Raw genomic sequence first — 20154 nt, forward strand, 5'->3', positions numbered from 1 at the left:
TCATTAGCACCTGAGTGGGAAACTCTGACGGCTCAGAGCCGTCGATAGCACTCAAGAGGTTAATATACTTTTTACCTCTGTGATTACCTTGTGTCTAAGCCTCTGCAGACTGCCCCTTATCTCAGTTATTTTGACAGACATGCATTGTAGCCAAGCAGTGCTGACTCATAATTAACTCTATGGGAGTGAGCACAGTGTTATTTATATGACACACATGAACTAGCAGTGTCTAACTGTCAAAAACTGACAAAATACATTGAGATAAGAGGCAGTTCAACGGCTTAGGAATTAGCATATGAGCCTAGCTAGGTTTAGCTTTCCACAAAGAATATCAGAGAGCAAAGCGAATTTGATGATAAAAGTAAATTGGAAAGTTTAAAATTGCATGGCCTTTTGGAATCATGAAAGTTTAATTTTGACTAGACTGTACATTTAAAGGACCATTAAACACAGAATATACATAATAAAAAGAAAATGCTGTAAATGTTACTTTGAATCTCAAATGCAAATTAATATTTTTTTTCTATTCAATTTCAAGCTAATTCCATTACCCCCTGTATCATGTGACAGCCATTAGCCAATCACAATATACTGTGTACTCTTGCACATGCTCAGTAGGAGCTGGTACTTCAGAAAGTGTGCATATAAAAAGATTGTGCACATTCTGATAATGAAATTAAATTAGAAAATGTAGTGTTTTTTTTAATTGTATGCTCTGTCTGAATTATGAATGTTTAATTTTGACTTTAGTGTCCCTTTAACAATTGACATTTGTTTTTTAAAACAAAAAAATATTATAAAATTGAATATTCAAATATTTAAATCAAATTTCACGAATTGAAAAGCTGATTCTCATAGAATTCAATGTAAGTCATGCAGGACGAGTAAGGGCATCTGTTTTTTCAGTGGAGCAAAAAATAGCACATTTCTTCTTCATTTTCAAAGCTCAGCTGAAAATTTCATCTTTTAATCTCTAAATTACTCACATCTACATATGTAACTCCAGATGGTTTTTCGTTAACAATGTGCCTATGTATAAATCTTTACATTAGAAGAGAATATGTTGTGGCAACGTCTCCTTTTGCCCTTTAGCCCTCAATCAGGTTTTTGGAGCTTCCTGTAAATTTTGTTTAATGTTTTTTAATACCTTATATGGTTAGGATATGGTCAGCAGGTTTTAGTATTTATTACAACCAAAAAAAAAAAGAATTTCAATAGTTAAAAAAGTGTGCTCTGATATAATATTATTTATTTGAATGTAAGAGGCATACATGTGGTACCTGATTAGTAAACTACATGTGATATACATTTCTCGTGATTCTTTAAGTCTTAAGAGATACGTTTTAAGTGGAGCACAACCTGATGGTACAAGGTACATTATGTTTTGTGCAACCTTATGCTAGGAATAACACACAAAGCTAAATACATGTTTCACTCGCTCGCAAACACCGCTGGAAGTAAACTTTTATTGTGAGCTTGTATATTATAAGTTGAAAGTAAACTGTTTGTGCGCGAGCAAAACCTGACACGCTCTCAGGAATTCACAACCGTGTTAACTTCTCCCCATATACTTCAACAGGGCGTGGTGTAAAAAAAGAACCATAACACTTATCATTCGTGGCTAATCAGACACCACGTAAGACCTAAGAAGTGAGCGATTCATAATTCACATTGCAATGTTCTTCATATAGAAGAAAATGTTATTTTATATATATATATATATATATATATATTATATGATTTTTTTTTTATAAAATGTATATCTATACCTATATATCTTTATGGATATATACAGGTACGTACAGCTATATACAGATATATAGGGATATCTATTTAAAACTATGTGTATACATGTGAATATATTTATGTATATATATATATATATATATATATATACACACATATTAAGATTATATAAATATAAATATAGCCCTTACCATTTAAACACATTACCATATACCATATAGACCTTAATCCTTATAATAATTTTTTATCAATATTTATATTAATATTTTTTATCAGATAGTGTAAAGATGAGTGTAGCACTTTATTTTAATGAATTTATGTTGTGTTTCGTGCACAATGTTTTTTACTCTTACACATTACGTTAGGTGCCCACTTGCGCAAACACGTTGCGTGCCAACTTTGTTTGCACTTGAGTGAAAACATTTACTTTCAAGTTGTAATACACGTGCCACTTGTAATCTAGCCCACAATCTGGTATAACAAGCGGATGGATAAATATCTTAATCACAGTATCTTAACAAGGCTGAAACTTTATTAGTGCACTCTATACTTTTAATGGATAGTAAAGGGATCTCACTATAAAATATTCTAAATAATCCATAATATATATATATATATATATATATATATATATTACTGTATTATAACAATTTTAAATATTCTTTATTAATATTTTAATAGTTTATGATTAATATTTCAATAACACATATTGAATATAGCAATTCTTCAGCGCACTAACTCAACCGTGTTAGTCCTCAATTGCGAACCCCAATGCGCGTTACTCATATTTTACATTTCTATGTTCTTCACATAGAAAATAATGTACTTTTTATTATTAAATATATATATATATATATATATATTTGATACTGTTCATGTAAAATACATATATCTATACCTATATATCCATTGGAATAGATATACAGGTATAGGTTTATATAGATATATAAAGAAATATGTATTTACAATAAAAAGGACCTTGTTCTGTATGTGAAATAATAATTCATGTCGGATTTAGCGCACTTAAATAAAAGCGATTGTGTTAACGCATGGGTGTTTTTTTCCAGTTTTCACGCTCCATTGAAGTCTATGGGAGAATATATTAATGCGGTCACGACATTCTAAGTTCAACTCTATGCGCGTCTGGTTTTCGCTTAAGCATGACATTTTTACTTTCAACACGCAATGCAAGCACAAAACGCCTACATCTAGTGATGTTAATGCGCGAGCGTGAACTCATAATCTAGCCCATAGTGAGATCTTGCAAGATTTTATTAGCAAATTATGAGAACTCACAAGTATTCTCTTTGAAATTATTAACTATACCTTAGATGTAGTCTCCTAATATTTTCATTTCTTAAGAAGGGACCATGTTAATTCTTATTATGAGATATTGGTTTTATGGTTTAGATTTTGATTTCAATAAATGATTTTTTTTTTACTTTGTAATATACTCTTGTATTTTTGTAACATTCTTTTTTCCCCCTTAATATTCTGAACTGCTAAAAACAATATATAATTGCAAATGTAAATATATCCTTACAATTTAAAGCTGTTACACACTAATGCTATTGGCACAATGCCAATAACAAATATATTTGAATTAATTATTGTATTTTAATTCATTAAAAACATTCACAACAACAATTAAAGAAGGGGTAAAATGTTACGAGGCAGATATTTTTGTGACAGTAAAAGTTTTTGTCTTGTTTACAGGAGGTGAGGTAGAGAAATCAGAACTACCAAGATACACTATGAGACATCATGACCGACCCACTATTTGAAGTCTGTTCTTCAGATCGTACTATGGGACAGAAAAATTACACTGACATAAAAACAAATAAAAATCAAACAGTAACTATATCTGTGTGATGTCAGCCAAGCTCAGATCTAGGACCAAGGATCTAGGACCAAAAAAAGTCTCATGCTAAGTTACTTACACAGAAGAGTAAAAATTACTCTGGAGCATAAAGTCTAATAGAAAATACTAAAGAGCAATATGCAACAAAAAATGCCAACTTCAGGGCAATTGCGAAACATGTTAGGGAATCGTTAGGGAACTGGCGAGGAGTCTTAGGAACTCCTGTGTTTTAATCAGCCATAGGAAGAAAACAAGTATATATTTTAAACTATCTTTAAAAGTAATATCGCTAATATACTATCTATGGTGCAGTGATATTATTGATGGTAATATAATTGATTCACTATCACAGTAATCAAATGGAGGGCTCAGTGTGATATAAAAAGCACTAATTTGGGCATCGTTGTTTTAGTTTAATGGTGATAAACCTTCAAATGCAATAATATAGGTTTTTGGATATTCAGCCGAATACGATTCATATAGTAGTCTTAATACTAACAGATGGTAACTGACACATAGTTACTCAGGTGAATAAACTCTATCAGCTAAAAAATACATGTAACTATCGGTACAACAGATACATTATTATAATAGATGGTTTATGATTACCGATGTTACATGGGGGCCGATTTATCAAGGCCCAAATGCTTTTAATTCTGTGCGAGCCTTTAGGCTCACCGGAATCAGGAGTTAAGAAGCAGCAGTCATAAGACCGCTGCTCCTTAACTCGTCCACCACCTTTGAGGTGGCGGACAGCAATCAGCCCAATCGGATACGATCGGGTTAATTGACACCCCCTGCTAGCGAATGTGCAGGGGGGCGGTATTGAACAAGCATTTCACAAGAAATGTTTGTGCAATGATAAATGCCGACAGCGTATGTTGTCTGCATTTATTGATGTGCGGCGGACATGATCCGCTACAGTGGATCATGTCCGCTCGCACTATGATAATTCGGCCCCATGGTCTTATCCAGCCTTAAACATTGCCCCAATATTAAAACACTAGCAGTTTTAATGCAAATAATTTTTTTTACGTATAAACTGAAAGTCATTCACCATTGGCTATACAAGCTGATGTTTTATTCTAACCGAAATAATAAAGCAATGAGTGTTTGTGGGAAAGACCAACTTATGTTAATCATGTTTCTATTCAAGTTTGCAAATATCTGACATTGATTTACTAGTTAACATTCAGATTTACTTGTGGTGACTATAAGTAAACCACACTTACTGACTGTGCTCTTTGATTATTTATATAGTGTTATCTTGATAAACTCTGCAAGTTTTGATATTAAACTTTTTTCTCTTGTGTGTCTTTCCCAAAACTAATCTTTTATTGGCATTCTAATAAAAGTTATGTTTTAATTATGCCTCAGCCACTACTACATATTTAGTTGATTTAACAACCTCTAATACAATTGCAGTTATAGTGCCTCAGCCACTACTACATATTTAGCTGATTTAACAACCTCTAATACAATTGCAATTAACAGACTCTGGAGTGCTAATACGTGTACAGTATTCTTTTCTTGGAGGGAATCTTCACCCTCTTTGTGTGTTTGCATACTTTAGTTTTAATACACAGCACCATGACCCATATTATTTAACCTCTATTATTGAGGAGTACATAAGAGGTATGGGAGTCTAGAATTACACAGAGGCAGTGCCATTGGTCTTTGTTCACTATAAAAAGATAAGAAGCAGGCAAATCAACAGAAAATTCACAGTACAATTATTAAATTCAATTATACCATAAACACTAATTGTAACAACACTTAAAAACTGATTCAGAAGAAACTGCAGTTGACATCAATTAAGCAGTTCAGGCTAATAAAAACAGGAAGACTCCTTTTGTAAATAAAAACACTTTTTTTATAAATTTATGGTGCTTGCTTGAAGCTCAACAAGTGTTCAGATAGCTTCCAGTAGTGCTCCATCAACAAAGGATTCCAAGAGAATGAAGCAAATTTGATATCAGAAGTACATTGGAAAATTGATTAAATTGTATGTGCTCTATAAATCATGAGAAAATGAGCCTGTTTAGTTAATCTTGTCTTCTCTGCTGTGGCCCTTTTAAAGACTGACATAAGTGACCATCTACACTGATCAAGCAATCCCTTTATAGCACTGGTTTTCATCCCTGACCTCAGGCCTCCCCAACAGGCCATGCTTTCAGGATTACCTTGAGTGAGAGCAGGTAAAATAACCATGTTTACTAATCAGCTGATTATTTCACCTGTGCTCCAGTTGAGATATCCTCAAAATGTGGCCTGAAAACCATTGCTCTATAGCAAGTAGCACAGTCAAGTTCTGACATTTGCAGGATACACTACAGCCTCCCTGGGAAAGTGGAACAAAAAAAACAATTTATGTAAGAACTTACCTAATAAATTCATTTCTTTCATATTGGCAAGAGTCCTACCAGGAGGGGCAAAGTTTCCCAAACCTCAAAATGCCTATAAATACACCCCTCACCACACCCACAATTCAGTTTAACGAATAGCCAAGCAGTGGGGTGATAAAGAAAGGAGTAGAAAGCATCAACAAAGGAAATTTGGAAATAATTGTGCTGTATACAAAAAAAACATAACCACCATAAAAAGGGTGGGCCTCATGGACTCTTGCCAATATGAAAGAAATGAATTTATCAGGTAAGTTCTTACATAAATTATGTTTTCTTTCATGTAATTGGCAAGAGTCCATGAGCTAGTGACATATGGGATATCAATACCCAAGATGTGGATCTCCACTCAAGAGTCACTAGAGAGGGAGGGAATAAAATAAAAACAGCCATATACCGCTGAAAAAAATTAGTCAACAACCCAGAAAAATAAGTTTATTTTCATATTTGAAAGAAAAAACTTAAATCAAAAGCAGAAGAATCAAACTGAAACAGCTGCCTGAAAAACTTTTCTGCCAAAAACTGCTTCAGAAGAAGAAAATACATCAAAACGGTAGAATTTAGTAAATGTATGCAAAGAGGACCAAGTCGCTGCTTTGCAAATCTGATCAACTAAAGCTTCATTCTTAAAAGCCCACGAAGTGGAGACTGATCTAGTAGAATCAGCTGTAATTCTGTGAGGCGGGGCTTGACCCGACCAAATAAGCTTGATGAATCAAAAGCTTTAACCAAGAGGCCAAGGAAATAGCAGAGGCCTTCTGACCTTTCCTAGGACCAGAAAATATAACAAATAGACTAGAAGTCTTCCTGAAATCTTTAATAGCTTCAACATAATATTTCAAAGCTCTCACCACATCCAAAGAATGTAAGGATCTTTCCAAAGGATTCTTAGGATTAGGACACAAGGAAAGGACAACAATTTCTCTACTAATGTTGTTAGAATTCACAACCTTAGGTAAAAATTCAAATGAAGTCCGCAAAACCGCCTTGTCCTGATGAAAAATCAGAAAAGGAGATTCACAAGAAAGAGCAGATAGCTCAGAAACTCTTCTAGCAGAAGAGATAGCCAAAAGGAACAACACTTTCCAAGAAAGTAGTTTAATGTCCAAAGAATGCATAGGCTCAAATGGAGGAGCCTGTAAAGCCTTCAGAACCAAATTAAGACTCCAAGGAGGAGAAATGGATTTAATAATAGGCTTAATACGAACTAAAGCCTGTACAAAACAGTGTATATCAGGAAATATAGCAATCTTTCTGTGAAATATAACAGAAAGAGCAGAGATTTGTCCTTTCAAGTTACTTGCAGACAAATCCTTATCCAAACCATCCTGAAGAAACTGCAAAATTCTAGGAATTCTAAAAGAATGCCAGGAAAATTTATGAGAAGAACACCATGAAATGTAAGTCTTCCAAACTCTATAATAAATCTTCCTAGAGACTGGTTTACGAGCTTGTTACATAGTACCAATCACTGAGTCAGAGAAACCTCTATGATTTAGTACTAAGCGTTCAATTTCCATACCTTCAAATTTAATGATTTGAGATCCTGATGGATAAACAGACCTTGAGAAAGTAGGTCTGGCCGTAACGGAAGTGGCCAAGGTGGGCAACTGGACATCCGAACCAGATCCACATACCAAAACCTGTGTGGCCATGCTGGCGCCACCAGCTATACATATGATTGTTCCATGATGATTTTGGAAATCACTCTTGGAAGGAGAACTAGAGGCGGGAAGATGTAAGCAGGATGATAACACCAAGGAAGTGTCAGCGCATCCACTGCTTCCGCCTGAACATCCCTGGACCTGGACAGGTATCTGGGAAGTTTCTTGTTTAGATGAGAGGCCATGAGATCTATCTCTGGAAGACCCCACATCTGAATAATCTGAGAAAAAACATCTGGATACAGAGACCACTCCCCTGGATGTAAAGTCTGGCGGCTGAGATAATCCACTTCCCAAATGTCTACACCTGGGATATGCACCACAGAGATTAGACAGGAGCTGGATTCCGTCCAAACAAGTATTTGAGATACTTCTTTCATAGCCTGGGGACTGTGAGTCCCACCCTGATGATTGACATATGCCACTGTTGTGATATTGTCTGTCTGAAAACAAATGAACGGTTCTCTCTTTAATAGAGGCCAAAACTGAAGAGCTCTGAGAATTGCACGGAGTTCTAAAATATGTATTGGTAATCTCGCCTCTTGAGATTTCCAAACCCCTTGTGCTGTCAGAGATCCCCAAACAGCTACCCAACCTGAAAGACTCGCATCTGTTGTGATCACAGTCCAGGTTGGCCAAACAAAAGAAGCCCCTTGAACTAAACAATGGTGATCTATCCACCATGTCAGAGAGTGTCGTACATTGGGATTAAAAGATATTAATTGTGATATCTTTGTATAATCCCTGCACCATTGATTCAGCATACAAAGCTAAAGAGGTCTCATGTGAAAACGAGCAAAGGGGATCGCGTCCGATGCTGCAGTTATGAGACCTAAAACTTCAATGCACATAGCCACTGAAGGGAATGACTGAGACTGAAGGTGCCGACAAGCTGCAACCAATTTTAAACATCTCTTGTCTGTTAGAGACAGAGTCATGGACACTGAATCTATCTGGAAGCCTAAAAAGGTGACCCTTGTCTGAGGAATCAAGAAACTTTTTGGTAAATTGATCCTCCAACCATGTTTCCGAAGAAACAACACTAGTTGATTTGTGTGAGATTCTGCAGAACGTAAAGACTGAGCTACCAAGATATTGTCCAAATAAGGAAACACCGCATTACACTGTTCTCTGATTACAGAGAGTAGGGCACCCAGAACCTTTGAAAAGATTCTTGGAGCTGTTGCTAGGCCAAATGGAAGAGCAACAAAATGGTAATGCTTGTCTAGAAAAAAGAATCTCAGAAACTGATAATGTTCTGGATGAATAGGAATATGATGGTATGCATCCTGCAAGTCTATTGTGGACATATAATGTCCTCGCTGAACAAAAGGCAGAATAGTCCTTATAGTCACCATCTTGAAAGTTGGTACTCTTACATAACGATTCAAAATTTTCAGATCCAGAACTGGTCTGAATAAATTTTCCTTCTTTGGGACAATGAATAGATTTGAATAAAACCCCGAACCTTGTTCCAGAAGAGGAACTGGCATGATTACCCCTGAAGACTCCAGGTCTGAAACACACTTCAGGAAAGCCTGAGCTTTTACTGGATTTACTGGGATACGTGAGAGAAAAAATCTTCTCACAGGAGGTCTTACTCTGAATCCTATTCGATACCCTTGAGAGACAATGCTCTGAATCCATTGATTTTGAACAGATTTTATCCAAATATCCTTGAAAAACCTTAATCTGCCCCCTATCAGCTGAGCTGGAATGAGGGCCGCACCTTCATGCAGACTTAGGGGCTTACTTTGGTTTCCTAAAAGGCTTGGATTTATTTAAATTTGAGGAAGGCTTCCAATTAGAGGCAGATTCCTTGGGGGGAGGATTGAGTTTTTGTTCCTTATTCTGACGAAAGGAACGAAAACGGTTAGAAGCCTTAGATTTACCCTTAGGTTTTTTATCCTGAAGCAGAAAAACTCCCTTTCCCCCAGTAACAGTTGAAATAATAGAATCCAACCGAGAACCAAATAAATTATTACCTTGGAAAGAAAGAGATAGTAATCTAGATTTAGATGTCATATCAGCATTCCAAGATTTAAGCCACAAAGCTCTTCTAGCTAATATAGCTAAAGACATGGATCTAACATCAGTTTTGATAATATCAAAAATGGCATCACAAATAAAATGATTACCATGTTGCAGTAAGCAAACAATGCTAGATATGTCAGAATCCAATTCCTGTTGCGCTAAATTCTCCAACAGAAAGTTGATGCAGCCGCAACATTAGCCAAAGAAATTGCAGGTCTGAGAAGATGACCTGAATATAAATAGGAATAACAAGAAATATGGCGCTAATTACTAAAGGAAAACTAAGCCACTCTAAGACAGTCACCCCAGGACTGTCACAGAAACAACAAAGGCGAGAGGGAAAAAAAGGGAGCTAAAAAGCTAAGTTTTCCACCACACTTAGTCGGATATAAAGATAGACACAACTGTATTTAAAGTTAACAACTTTACTACAGAATAAAAATACAGTGCAATATTAATACAATACAAATTCAGAGAAAGATAAAAGGGACGTCTCCCTATTAAAAATAAAATAAATTAAAATAGGACTGGAATACCACCCTAAAAAAAGTTAGAACATTTTTTTTCGCGCATAATGTTTGAATTAAGTCAGCAAATATTGGATACAAATTAGATTTCCAGTCAGGAAACAAAATGTCCCAATCCCTGATGTGTTGTTACAAAGTTTCTTGTAGTAGCTGATCAGACAGGTGTTGCAATTATAACAAATAAGGTCAGCGTGAAAGAAATGTGGAATTGTAGTATAACGCTGATATGACCCCCTGAAGAGTAATTCGAAAGTGGGTTTTAAACACCTTAATGTCAGATTTTATACATCTTATTCTTACTCACACCTTCTTTTTCAAAGCGGCTTACTGACGATCTTACGGCTCTCGATATTGAAGATTAGACACGGGTAGGCAAAGTCTCCCAGTACTTCTCGCTTCTACTAGCATCGGCTGAACCCGGTCAGCGTGAATGGAGACTGCTCGTCACTCCAGCGTCCGTGGTGTGCCAAATGGATCCCAGTTCAGAAGGGAGAAGGAGATTCACAGACCCGCACTTAGCGTGGAACATGCGCGGGCAACAAATATAGAAAGCTAGGTATCTAGATTCTAAAATTGTAGATAGAGTCCTAGCAGGATACAACACAGATTCAATCTATGGGTTTCACCCGTTAGATAGGGCTTTTTCAAGATCTTGAAAAAGCCCTAATGGGTGAAACGCGTAGATTGAATTATCGAGAGCCGTAAGATCGTCAGTAAGTCGCTTTGAAAAAGAAGGTGTGAGTAAGAATAAGATGTATAAAATCTGACATTAAGGTGTTTAAAACCCACTTTCGAATTACTCTTCAGGGGGTCATATCAGCGTTATACTACAATTCCACATTTCTTTCACGCTGACCTTATTTGTTATAATTGCAATACTTGTCTGATCAGCTACTACAAGAAACTTTGTAACAAATACATCAGGGATTGGGACATTTTGTTTCCTGACTGGAAATCTAATTTGTATCCAATATTTGCTGACTTAATTCAAACATTATGCGCGGAAAAAAAAATTCTAACTTTTTTTAGGGTGGTATTCCAGTCCTATTTTAATTTATTTTATTTTTAATAGGGAGACCTCCCTTTTATCTTTCTCTGAATTTGTATTGTATTAATATTGCACTGTATTTTTATTCTGTAGTAAATTTGTTAACTTTAAATACAGTTGTGTCTATCTTTATATCCGACTAAGGCCTCGCTTCCATTGAGTCGTAATTCAGTTTGCGTGCACTCGCAAACCGTTAAATATGCTGTCGAAAGCAATAGCGTTTAACGACTGTTTCCAATGGCGCGTTATACCTCAATATCGGCTGCCGGACTTCGGCTGCCGAAAAGATTTTCGCGTCCCATAGAAAGTAATAGAAGCCGTTAATCGATAAATTATACCAGGTTTCCATTGAAAGCGCTAACCGTTAATACATTGTCGGAGGCTGTCGATACATTGAGATATATTACCCCCAGCTCAACTAGGTGTAAAAGAGGAAAATTGTGCTTTTTGAGAGCTATTTTCTATTGAAATTATAAAACTTGCAAATAATGCAAGTGTTTTAATGTAGAAATAAATTGTTAGAAGTAATATTTATTGTTGTCTCATGTATAGAAATAGTTGAACTTATATTCTAATAGAAATATCAGTATATATTTAAATATAATAATATATGCAAGAACATATCTACAGAATGCAAACTAGACCTATGCCTAGGGCAGCAAGAAATATTACTTATATTTATGAAGTGTTAAATATAATTATATTAGAAAATAGTATTTGATTATTAAAAATATGGATAAGTGTTTTGTTTTTTTCTTGAGAGGCGATCACAGGTAAGAAGCACGGACGTTAAACGTAAATTCTATAGCGTAAGGTCGGGTTACCTTAGCAACTAATTGATTTTCAAGAAATCCGACGTCAGATGGAAGCGTTAACACAACGTTAACTTACAGCTACACGAAAAGAGCGACTGCGCGCAACACGCTAATCTTTTCAATGGAAACCTGGTACTAAAATGCAGCCGTAAATTACTTTTAGCTGTCGGCCGCTTCGGTAGCTTACGGCTCCATTTTTAACGACTCAATGGAAGCGAGGCCTAAGTGTGGTGGAAAACTTAGCTTTTTAGCGCCCTCTTTCTCCTCTCGCCTGAATATAAATAGGCCTTCCTTAGATAAGATTCAAGCTTCCTATCTAAAGGATCCTTAAAGGAAGTACTATCTTCCATAGGAATAGTGGTACGTTTACCAAGAGTAGAAATAGCCCCATCAACTTTGGGGATCTTTTCCCAAAACTCTATAGATTTTGCTGGTAAAGGATACCATTTTTTAAACCTAGAAGAAGGAATAAAAGAAGTACCTGGCTTATTCCATTCCTTACAAATCATATCAGAAATAGCCTCAGGAATAGGAAAAACCCCTGGAGAAACCACAGGAGGTTTAAAAACAGCATTTAAACGTTTATTAGACTGAACGTCAAGAGGACTGGTTACCTAAATATCCAAAGTAATTAACACTTCTTTTAATAAAGAACGCATATACTCAATTTTAAATAAATAAGTAGATTTGTCAGTGTCAATGTCTGAGGAAGGATCTTCTGAATCAGATAGATCCTCATCAGAAGATGATAAAGTATGCTGTTGGTCATTTGAAATTTCTTCAACTAAATGAGAAGTTTTAAAAGACCTTTTACGTTTATTAGAAGGTGGAAATGCAGACAAAGCCTTCATAATAGAATCAGAAACAAATTCTTTAAAATTTACAGGTATATCATGCACATTAGAAGTTGAAGGAACTGCAACTGGCAATGTACTATTACTGACGGAAACACTATCTGCATGTAAAAGTTTATCATGACAACTATTACAAATGACATTCGGCGAGATAATTTCTACAATTTTACAACAAATGCACTTAGCTTTGGTAGAACCGATGTCAGGCAGCAATGTTCCAGAAAAAACTTCTGAGACAGGATCAGATTGGGACATCTTGCAAAATGTAAAAGCAAAAACAACATATAAAGCAAAATTATCTATTTCCTTATATGACAGTTTCAGGAATGGGAAAAAATGCAAATAGCATAGCCCTCTGATAGAGAAAAAAGCAAGAGGCAAACATCAATGGGGTATTGAAATAATGAAAAACGTTGGCGCCAAGTATGACGCACAACGTAACTAAACTTTTTTTGGCGCCAAAAATGACCGGAAATGACACACTCATGTCACCAATGACGCAACCGTGTGAAAGGTCTCGGCGACAAGTATGACGCCGGAAATTATGAACTTGCGTCATAGACGTACTTTTTCACGCAAAAAAAATTTTTTCGCCAAGAATGACGCAATAAAGTTTAACATTTGACGCACCCGCGGGCCTAATACCACCCGCAATTTGTAAGAAGTAGTCAATTGAAAAAAAGACTAAACCCCAGGTAAGAAATACATTTCTTTAAAAAATGTTTATATTCCCAAATATGAAACTGACAGTCTGCAGAAGGAAATACATGAACCCGACTCATGGCAAATATAAGTACAATACATATATTTAGAACTTTATATAAATGCATAAAGTGCCAAACCATAGCTGAGGTGTCTTAAGTAATTAAAAACATACTTACCAAAAGACACCCATCCACATATAGCAGATAGCCAAACCAGTACTAAAACAGTTATTTGCAGAGGTAATGGTAAATTGAGAGTATATCGTCGATCTGAAAAGGGAGGTAGGAGATGAATCTCTACGACCGATAACAGAGAACCTATGAAAAAGACCCCCATTAGGGAAATCATTGTATTCATAAGTGATACTCCCTTCACGTCCATCTGATATTCGCTGTACTCTGAGAGGAACCGGGCTTCAACAATGCTGAGAAGCGCATATCAACGTAGAAATCTTAGCACAAACTTACTTCACCATCTCCATAGGAGGCAAAGTTTGTAAAAACTGAATTGTGGGTGTGGTGAGGGGTGTATTTATAGGCATTTTGAGGTTTGGGAAACTTTGCCCCTCCTGGTAGGATTGTATATCCCATATGTCACTAGCTCATAGACTCTTGCCAATTACATGAAAGAAAACAATTTTCATAGGTAGATTACAAATAGGTATATAATGAAGCCTTTTCATGGGAAATTACATTTTGAGTTGAATATTATTTTTCTTAGAAAAGTACTTTAAAAGAGACACTGAAGATGAAATACTTTTCATGCACCTCCCTCTAATCATGGGAGCTGACATTATGGAACCTAAGTTACACTGCACATATCTGAAGGACAATTACTACACATGTGCAAACAAGTCAGCACTGGAATGTAGTGAAAGACACATTATCTACATCTTCTTACCCGGAAGCGAATTTTTCCATTCGTGTTCATCTGTAGAAAAAGACGATGTGGTCCATTCCAATTTCCATACACAATGTCTACTTTTCCATCCCTATTAAAGTCTGCTAGCGCTACACCACGCCCATGCTGATATGTATCATCCACACCTGTGACAAAAATAAAGGAAATTATATAAACTGCAGCAGTGAAACATTATTATTATTATTATTATCATCGGTTATTTGTAGAGCGCCAACAGATTCCGCATCGCTATAAACAAAGGCGGAGTACAATAAAACAATTATAGGGATCAAATGGGTAGAGGGCCCTGCCAAGAGTTGCAGTTGTAGTCAGCTCTTAAGAAGGTGATCTACAAACAGCTGGACTCTTAGGCTTACATGCTAAGGGGGTTCAGTGGAAAACAATGGAGGAGAGGAACTGGTATAAAGTAAGGTTAGCATAGGTTGTATGCATCCCTGAACAGTAGAGTCTTTAGGGAGCGCTTGGGAGTGTGATGAGTTAACAAGAGAGGAGGAAAGGAGGAGGTCATGAGCGGAGCGAAGGGGACGGGAGGGAGAGTATCTGGAGACAAGGTTTGAGATATAGGGGGGAGCAGTGCAGTTGAGGGCTTTGTATGTCAGGGTGAGAATTTTGTATTTGATCTTAGAGGCAAGAATAAGGCAGTGAAGGGATTGGCAGAGAGGTGCAGCAGATGAAGAGCGATGTGTAAGGAAGATGAGTCTGGCAGAGGCATTCATTATGGATTGTAAAGGAGCTAGGCTGCAGGTGGGGAGACCAGAGAGGACAGAGTTGCAGAAATCGAGGTGGGAAAGAATGAGAGAGTGGATTAAAATCTTATTTGTGTCTTGTGTAAGGAAGTGTCTAATTTTAGAGATGTTTTTAAGGTGGAAGCGGCAGGCTTTAGCCAAGGGCTGAATGTGAGTAGTGAAAGAAAGATCTGAGTCAAATGTGACCCTGAGAAATTGGGCATGCGGGGTAGGGGTAATGATTGAGTTGTCGGCAATTATAGAGAGATTGGGGGTGGAGATTTTGGAAGAAGAGGGGAAAATGAGGAGCTCAGTTTTGGAGAGATTTAGCTTGAGGTAGTGAGAGGACATCCAGGAAGAGATGTGAGAAAGACAGTTAGTGACACGGGTTAGCAAGGAAGGAGATAGGTCTGGTGCAGAGAAGTAGATTTGGGTGTCATCGGCATACAAATGATATTGAAAACCGTGGGACTTTATTAGGGAACCTAGTGATGACGTGTAGATTGAGAAGAGAAGGGGACTGAGGACAGAGCCTTGCGGTACTCTGACAGAAAGTGGTGTTGGTGCAAAGGAGGTCCCAGAGAAGGCTACACTAAAGGTACGGTTTGACAGGTAGGAAGAGAGCCACAAGAGGGCTGTGTCACAGATGCCGAAGGATTGGAGGTTTTGGAGCAAAAGAGGGTGATGAACAGTATCAAAGGCTGCGGACAGATCAAGGAGGATAAGCAGAAAGAAGTGGTCTTGATTTTGCTGTAAGTAGGTCGTTGGTAACCTTAACAATTGCTGTCTCTGTGGAGTTATGGGGACGAAATCCAGATTGCAGTGGGTCAAGAAGGGAGTTTAACGTAAGGAAATGGGATAGGCGTGCATATACTAGTTTTTTGAGAAGCTTTGAGGCAAGAGCGAGGAGGGAAATAGGGCGGTAGTTGGATGGGGAGGTAGGAACAAGGGAAGGTTTTTTGAGGATATGTGTGACCAGTGCATGTTTCAACGATGAGGGAAATATACCAGTGCTGAGGGAAGAGGTTGAAAATGTGTGTTAGTATAGGGGTAAGGGTAGCAGAGAGGGAGGGGAGTAGCTGTGAGGGGATAGGGTCAAGGGGACAGGTAGTGAGGTGAGAGTGCAGTATAAGTGTTGAGACATCTTCCTCAGTAACAGGGGAGAATGAGCTAAGTTTAAGGTTATGTGGGTTGTGGTTGATTGAGAACATTTGAGGGGGTGAGAGAATGGAATTATGTTGAGAGCTGATTTCATTTCTGATGACATTAAGCTATTATGTATATATATACATATATATATATATATATATATATATACACACATATATATATATATATATATATATATATATATAAAAAGTGTGTGTGTATATATCACTCTATCTATATACACATATATACAAATATATATATCTACTGTGTGTGTATATATATATATATATATACACACACACATATATATATATATATATATATATATATATATACATACATATATACACACATACACATATATATATATATATATATATATACACACACATATATATATACACACACACACACACACACACATATATATATATATATATACACACACATACACACAAACATAGCAACAACTGGTCAAAAGTATGGGTTTAAAAAGGTCATAGATTTTAATTTCACAATTTCCACCAAAGGAATATAATATTTAGAAACATTGCTCTGTTCCATTAGCAGTTTATATTTTGGCAAACCATTATCTGCCATTTAAAGAGTTAAATATTTAAACCTGAGTATTAGGTCCTGTCTCAAAAAGATACAGGCCAAACAGTCTATCAACAGCTGCAGTGAGATCCACTGCTAGTTGGCTATACATCCATGTCCCTTTTTATGGTGTCATGTAAATGAAGGAGAACAGTTTTAGAAGTTTTACATAGAAAATAAAGTAATTTAATATTTTTCTATTTGTCTAATGTGCTACTTTTAATACATTTATATCAATAATGCAAGATACCTTGTATATAGGTATTTCTAGAACCACATCTAATTTTTACCAAGTGTTTAAAACAGGTAAATGAATGTAGTGTGTTATATTAAGATCAATAACAATTAGATGGGGATTTTGAAGTACATTTTGAAAGTTTATCAGTCATCTGTAATTTTTATATTGATTTACTTAAAAGAAGTATGCTGAAATAGAAAAAAAATAAAATAATATGCTCTACTTCAAAGATACCAGTCATAAAATGGACCAGTGGGAAGATATATTAGATCATAGAATTTAATGTAAAAAGCAGAATAAATGTTGAAAAAAACAGTAAATCATCTATTTTTGGGCCAGATAAATTGATGAGCTTTTGAAATCATAGTTTTGCTATGAATTTTATTAAAATGTACTTTACTTCCACTTTCTCGCCACCCACACACCACTCACATTTTTAAAGCAACTGGCATTCAAACAGAAATATTAATCTAAAATTATTTTTATTTTTATAATAACTAAATCAATCCACAAATCATTCAATAAATAAAACAAATAAATGCTTATCATGACATCTTACAACAAAATCATTATTTCTAAGTTTTACAAAAGATATGTAGGTCCACATACAAATAGTTAAGTGTACAAGGGTATGATTGTATGTAAGTAAAATTGTACTTGACTATTATTTTTAGATGTCTAACATTTACAAAATATGACAAATACAAGGTAATTTGACTTATGTGTGAGCTTTTTTAAACTGTGCAGAAACAGGAAACAAGTGGAAAGAATTTGATATATTTTAAGTGCAGCCTGAGTAATTTTAAATTAAACAGGTACATTCACCAGGGTCCTCAGTGTTTCTAATTCATTAAATAAGATGATATGGAATTATATAGATATTTATGGTGATATTTTTTTGAGGGAATTATGAAATGTATATGATTTTCAATATGATTACTGCAGTCAGTTATTAGTAAGTAAATTTTAGATAACAAGGGTTTCTTTTGCACACGCTTACCAGGTAATATGTACATTTCATATTAAAGTATATACAGCTTTAAATGTTGGGTATAAAAATGTGTGTGCTGTGGTCCGGTCACTGGTATGCAGTGACCAAGTGCACATGCGCACGAAACGCGGCTGCATTGGACCTGGACCACACTTACCTGTGTTTGTTCTTATTTCTAATATCACTTATGTTATGCTTTTAACCGTTTGTAATAAATTATGGATTTTTATTACATCAGTTGACTGTCTTATGTTGGGAACCGGAGCCCACTCCCCTTTGGATTCTATTTATTTAGATTACATTTGTTAAATGTTATTATGTTTAATAAATATGACCTGAGTGGTCTCCTACAATTATTATCTTTGTGTATATATTGAATTTAATTAATGGTGACGATTGGGTGGTGAGTTTGGGTTGCGTTTCAGGTTCTTTTCCACAAAGGGCAATACAACATTTAATTTCTTAAGCATGTTATATTGGTAACAAGCTGAGTTTTGTGTATTACATTAACAACAATACTACAGATAAAATACATTCATTTAAAAATTAATAAAATAAAATTCTGATAAGGTACGTGCTTCCGAAGATTGAAAAGAAACAAGCTTCCAAGGTACATGATTTTTCTATCCTTGAAATGAAGTCACCTCCCAACAACTACAATAATGGGGGCAAAATTTCTTCAACACATGTTTGATAAATACACCCCAGACAAGTCTTGTTAAACCCTAGTCATTTCTCTGACTTTCAATTACCAGGGCAGTGCATCTCGCTTCCTTATTACACATAAGGTCTCCTTGTACATATATCTTTCAGGCTAGCTTTAGTCATATTATAACCTTATGAAATTCTCAATTTTTATTCTTACTTCATATAAAGAAAACATACAGGCTCTAAAAAATAGATTTTCTTTAAAAAAAAAAAAACAGATGGAAAATGTAATTTAATGAAAAGCTGTATTACAATTTTTAAATATAATTTATATGCTTTTAATCAGTATGGCCTAGATTTGGAGTTTGGCGGTAGCCGTGAAAACCAGCGTTAGAGGCTCCTAATGCTGGTTTTTGGCTACCGCCGGTATTTGGAGTCAGTCAAAAAAGGGTCTAACGCTCACTTTTCAGCCGCGACTTTTCCATACCGCAGATCCCCTTACGTCAATTGCGTATCCTATCTTTTCAATGGGATCTTTCTAACTCCGGTATTTAGAGTCGTGGCTGAAGTGAGCGTTAGAAATCTAACGACCAAACTCCAGCCGCAGAAAAAAGTCAGTAGTTAAAGTTGCACTTCTGTTTGTTTATGAAACTTGGTTTTATTTAATTTTAAGTTTAATAAAGATGTTACATATCACAACGGCTAAATCTGTGTCTGTATTGCATGTTTAAACCTTAATACCATAAATATTAACAGGTGTTATGTTTACTCCTGGAGTATGTAATCAGTTTGCAAATGATAGAGAAATGCTTAAATAATGCATTACACTTTAACTAAACCCCTTAGATTTTAGTTGACTAAAATCTACTGGAGATTATTTAGTTGACTAAAATGTATTGGAGATTCAGTCGACTAAAACTAGACTAAAAATAAAACAATTCAGATGACTAAAATATGAATAAAACTAAAATGGCATTTTAGTCAAAAGACTAAAACTAAGACTAAATTGAAACTTTCCGTCAAAATTAACACTGATTCAGATCCTTGTACACCATTATATTTGCAACACCAATGATTATATAGTATTGAGCTGCTACTTGTAGAAAACTATGGACTTGATCATTATCTACAAAACTCCCCATAGACTTTAATATTGAAAGTTGTAGAAAAATCATTAACCCCTTAAGCCAAATTGATGTAGTTACTACGTCATGCACTATATATCC

General features: G+C 35.6%; 1 protein-coding gene across 4 annotated transcripts in view; it reads right to left on the reverse strand.

The window, feature by feature from the left end:
• The window catches only part of CRTAC1 (cartilage acidic protein 1), a 1047407-nt gene that overhangs the window by 255831 nt on the left and 771422 nt on the right, over positions 1-20154 (reverse strand). For all 4 annotated transcript variants that reach the window (XM_053692551.1, XM_053692550.1, XM_053692553.1 and 1 more), the window contains exon 7: positions 14557-14702. In XM_053692551.1, coding sequence (XP_053548526.1) covers positions 14557-14702 — 146 coding nt within the window. The remainder of the gene's footprint in view (positions 1-14556; positions 14703-20154) is intronic.

Source organism: Bombina bombina, chromosome 9 (genome assembly GCF_027579735.1).
Source record: "Bombina bombina isolate aBomBom1 chromosome 9, aBomBom1.pri, whole genome shotgun sequence".
In the NCBI taxonomy this organism is placed as follows: domain Eukaryota; kingdom Metazoa; phylum Chordata; class Amphibia; order Anura; family Bombinatoridae; genus Bombina; species Bombina bombina.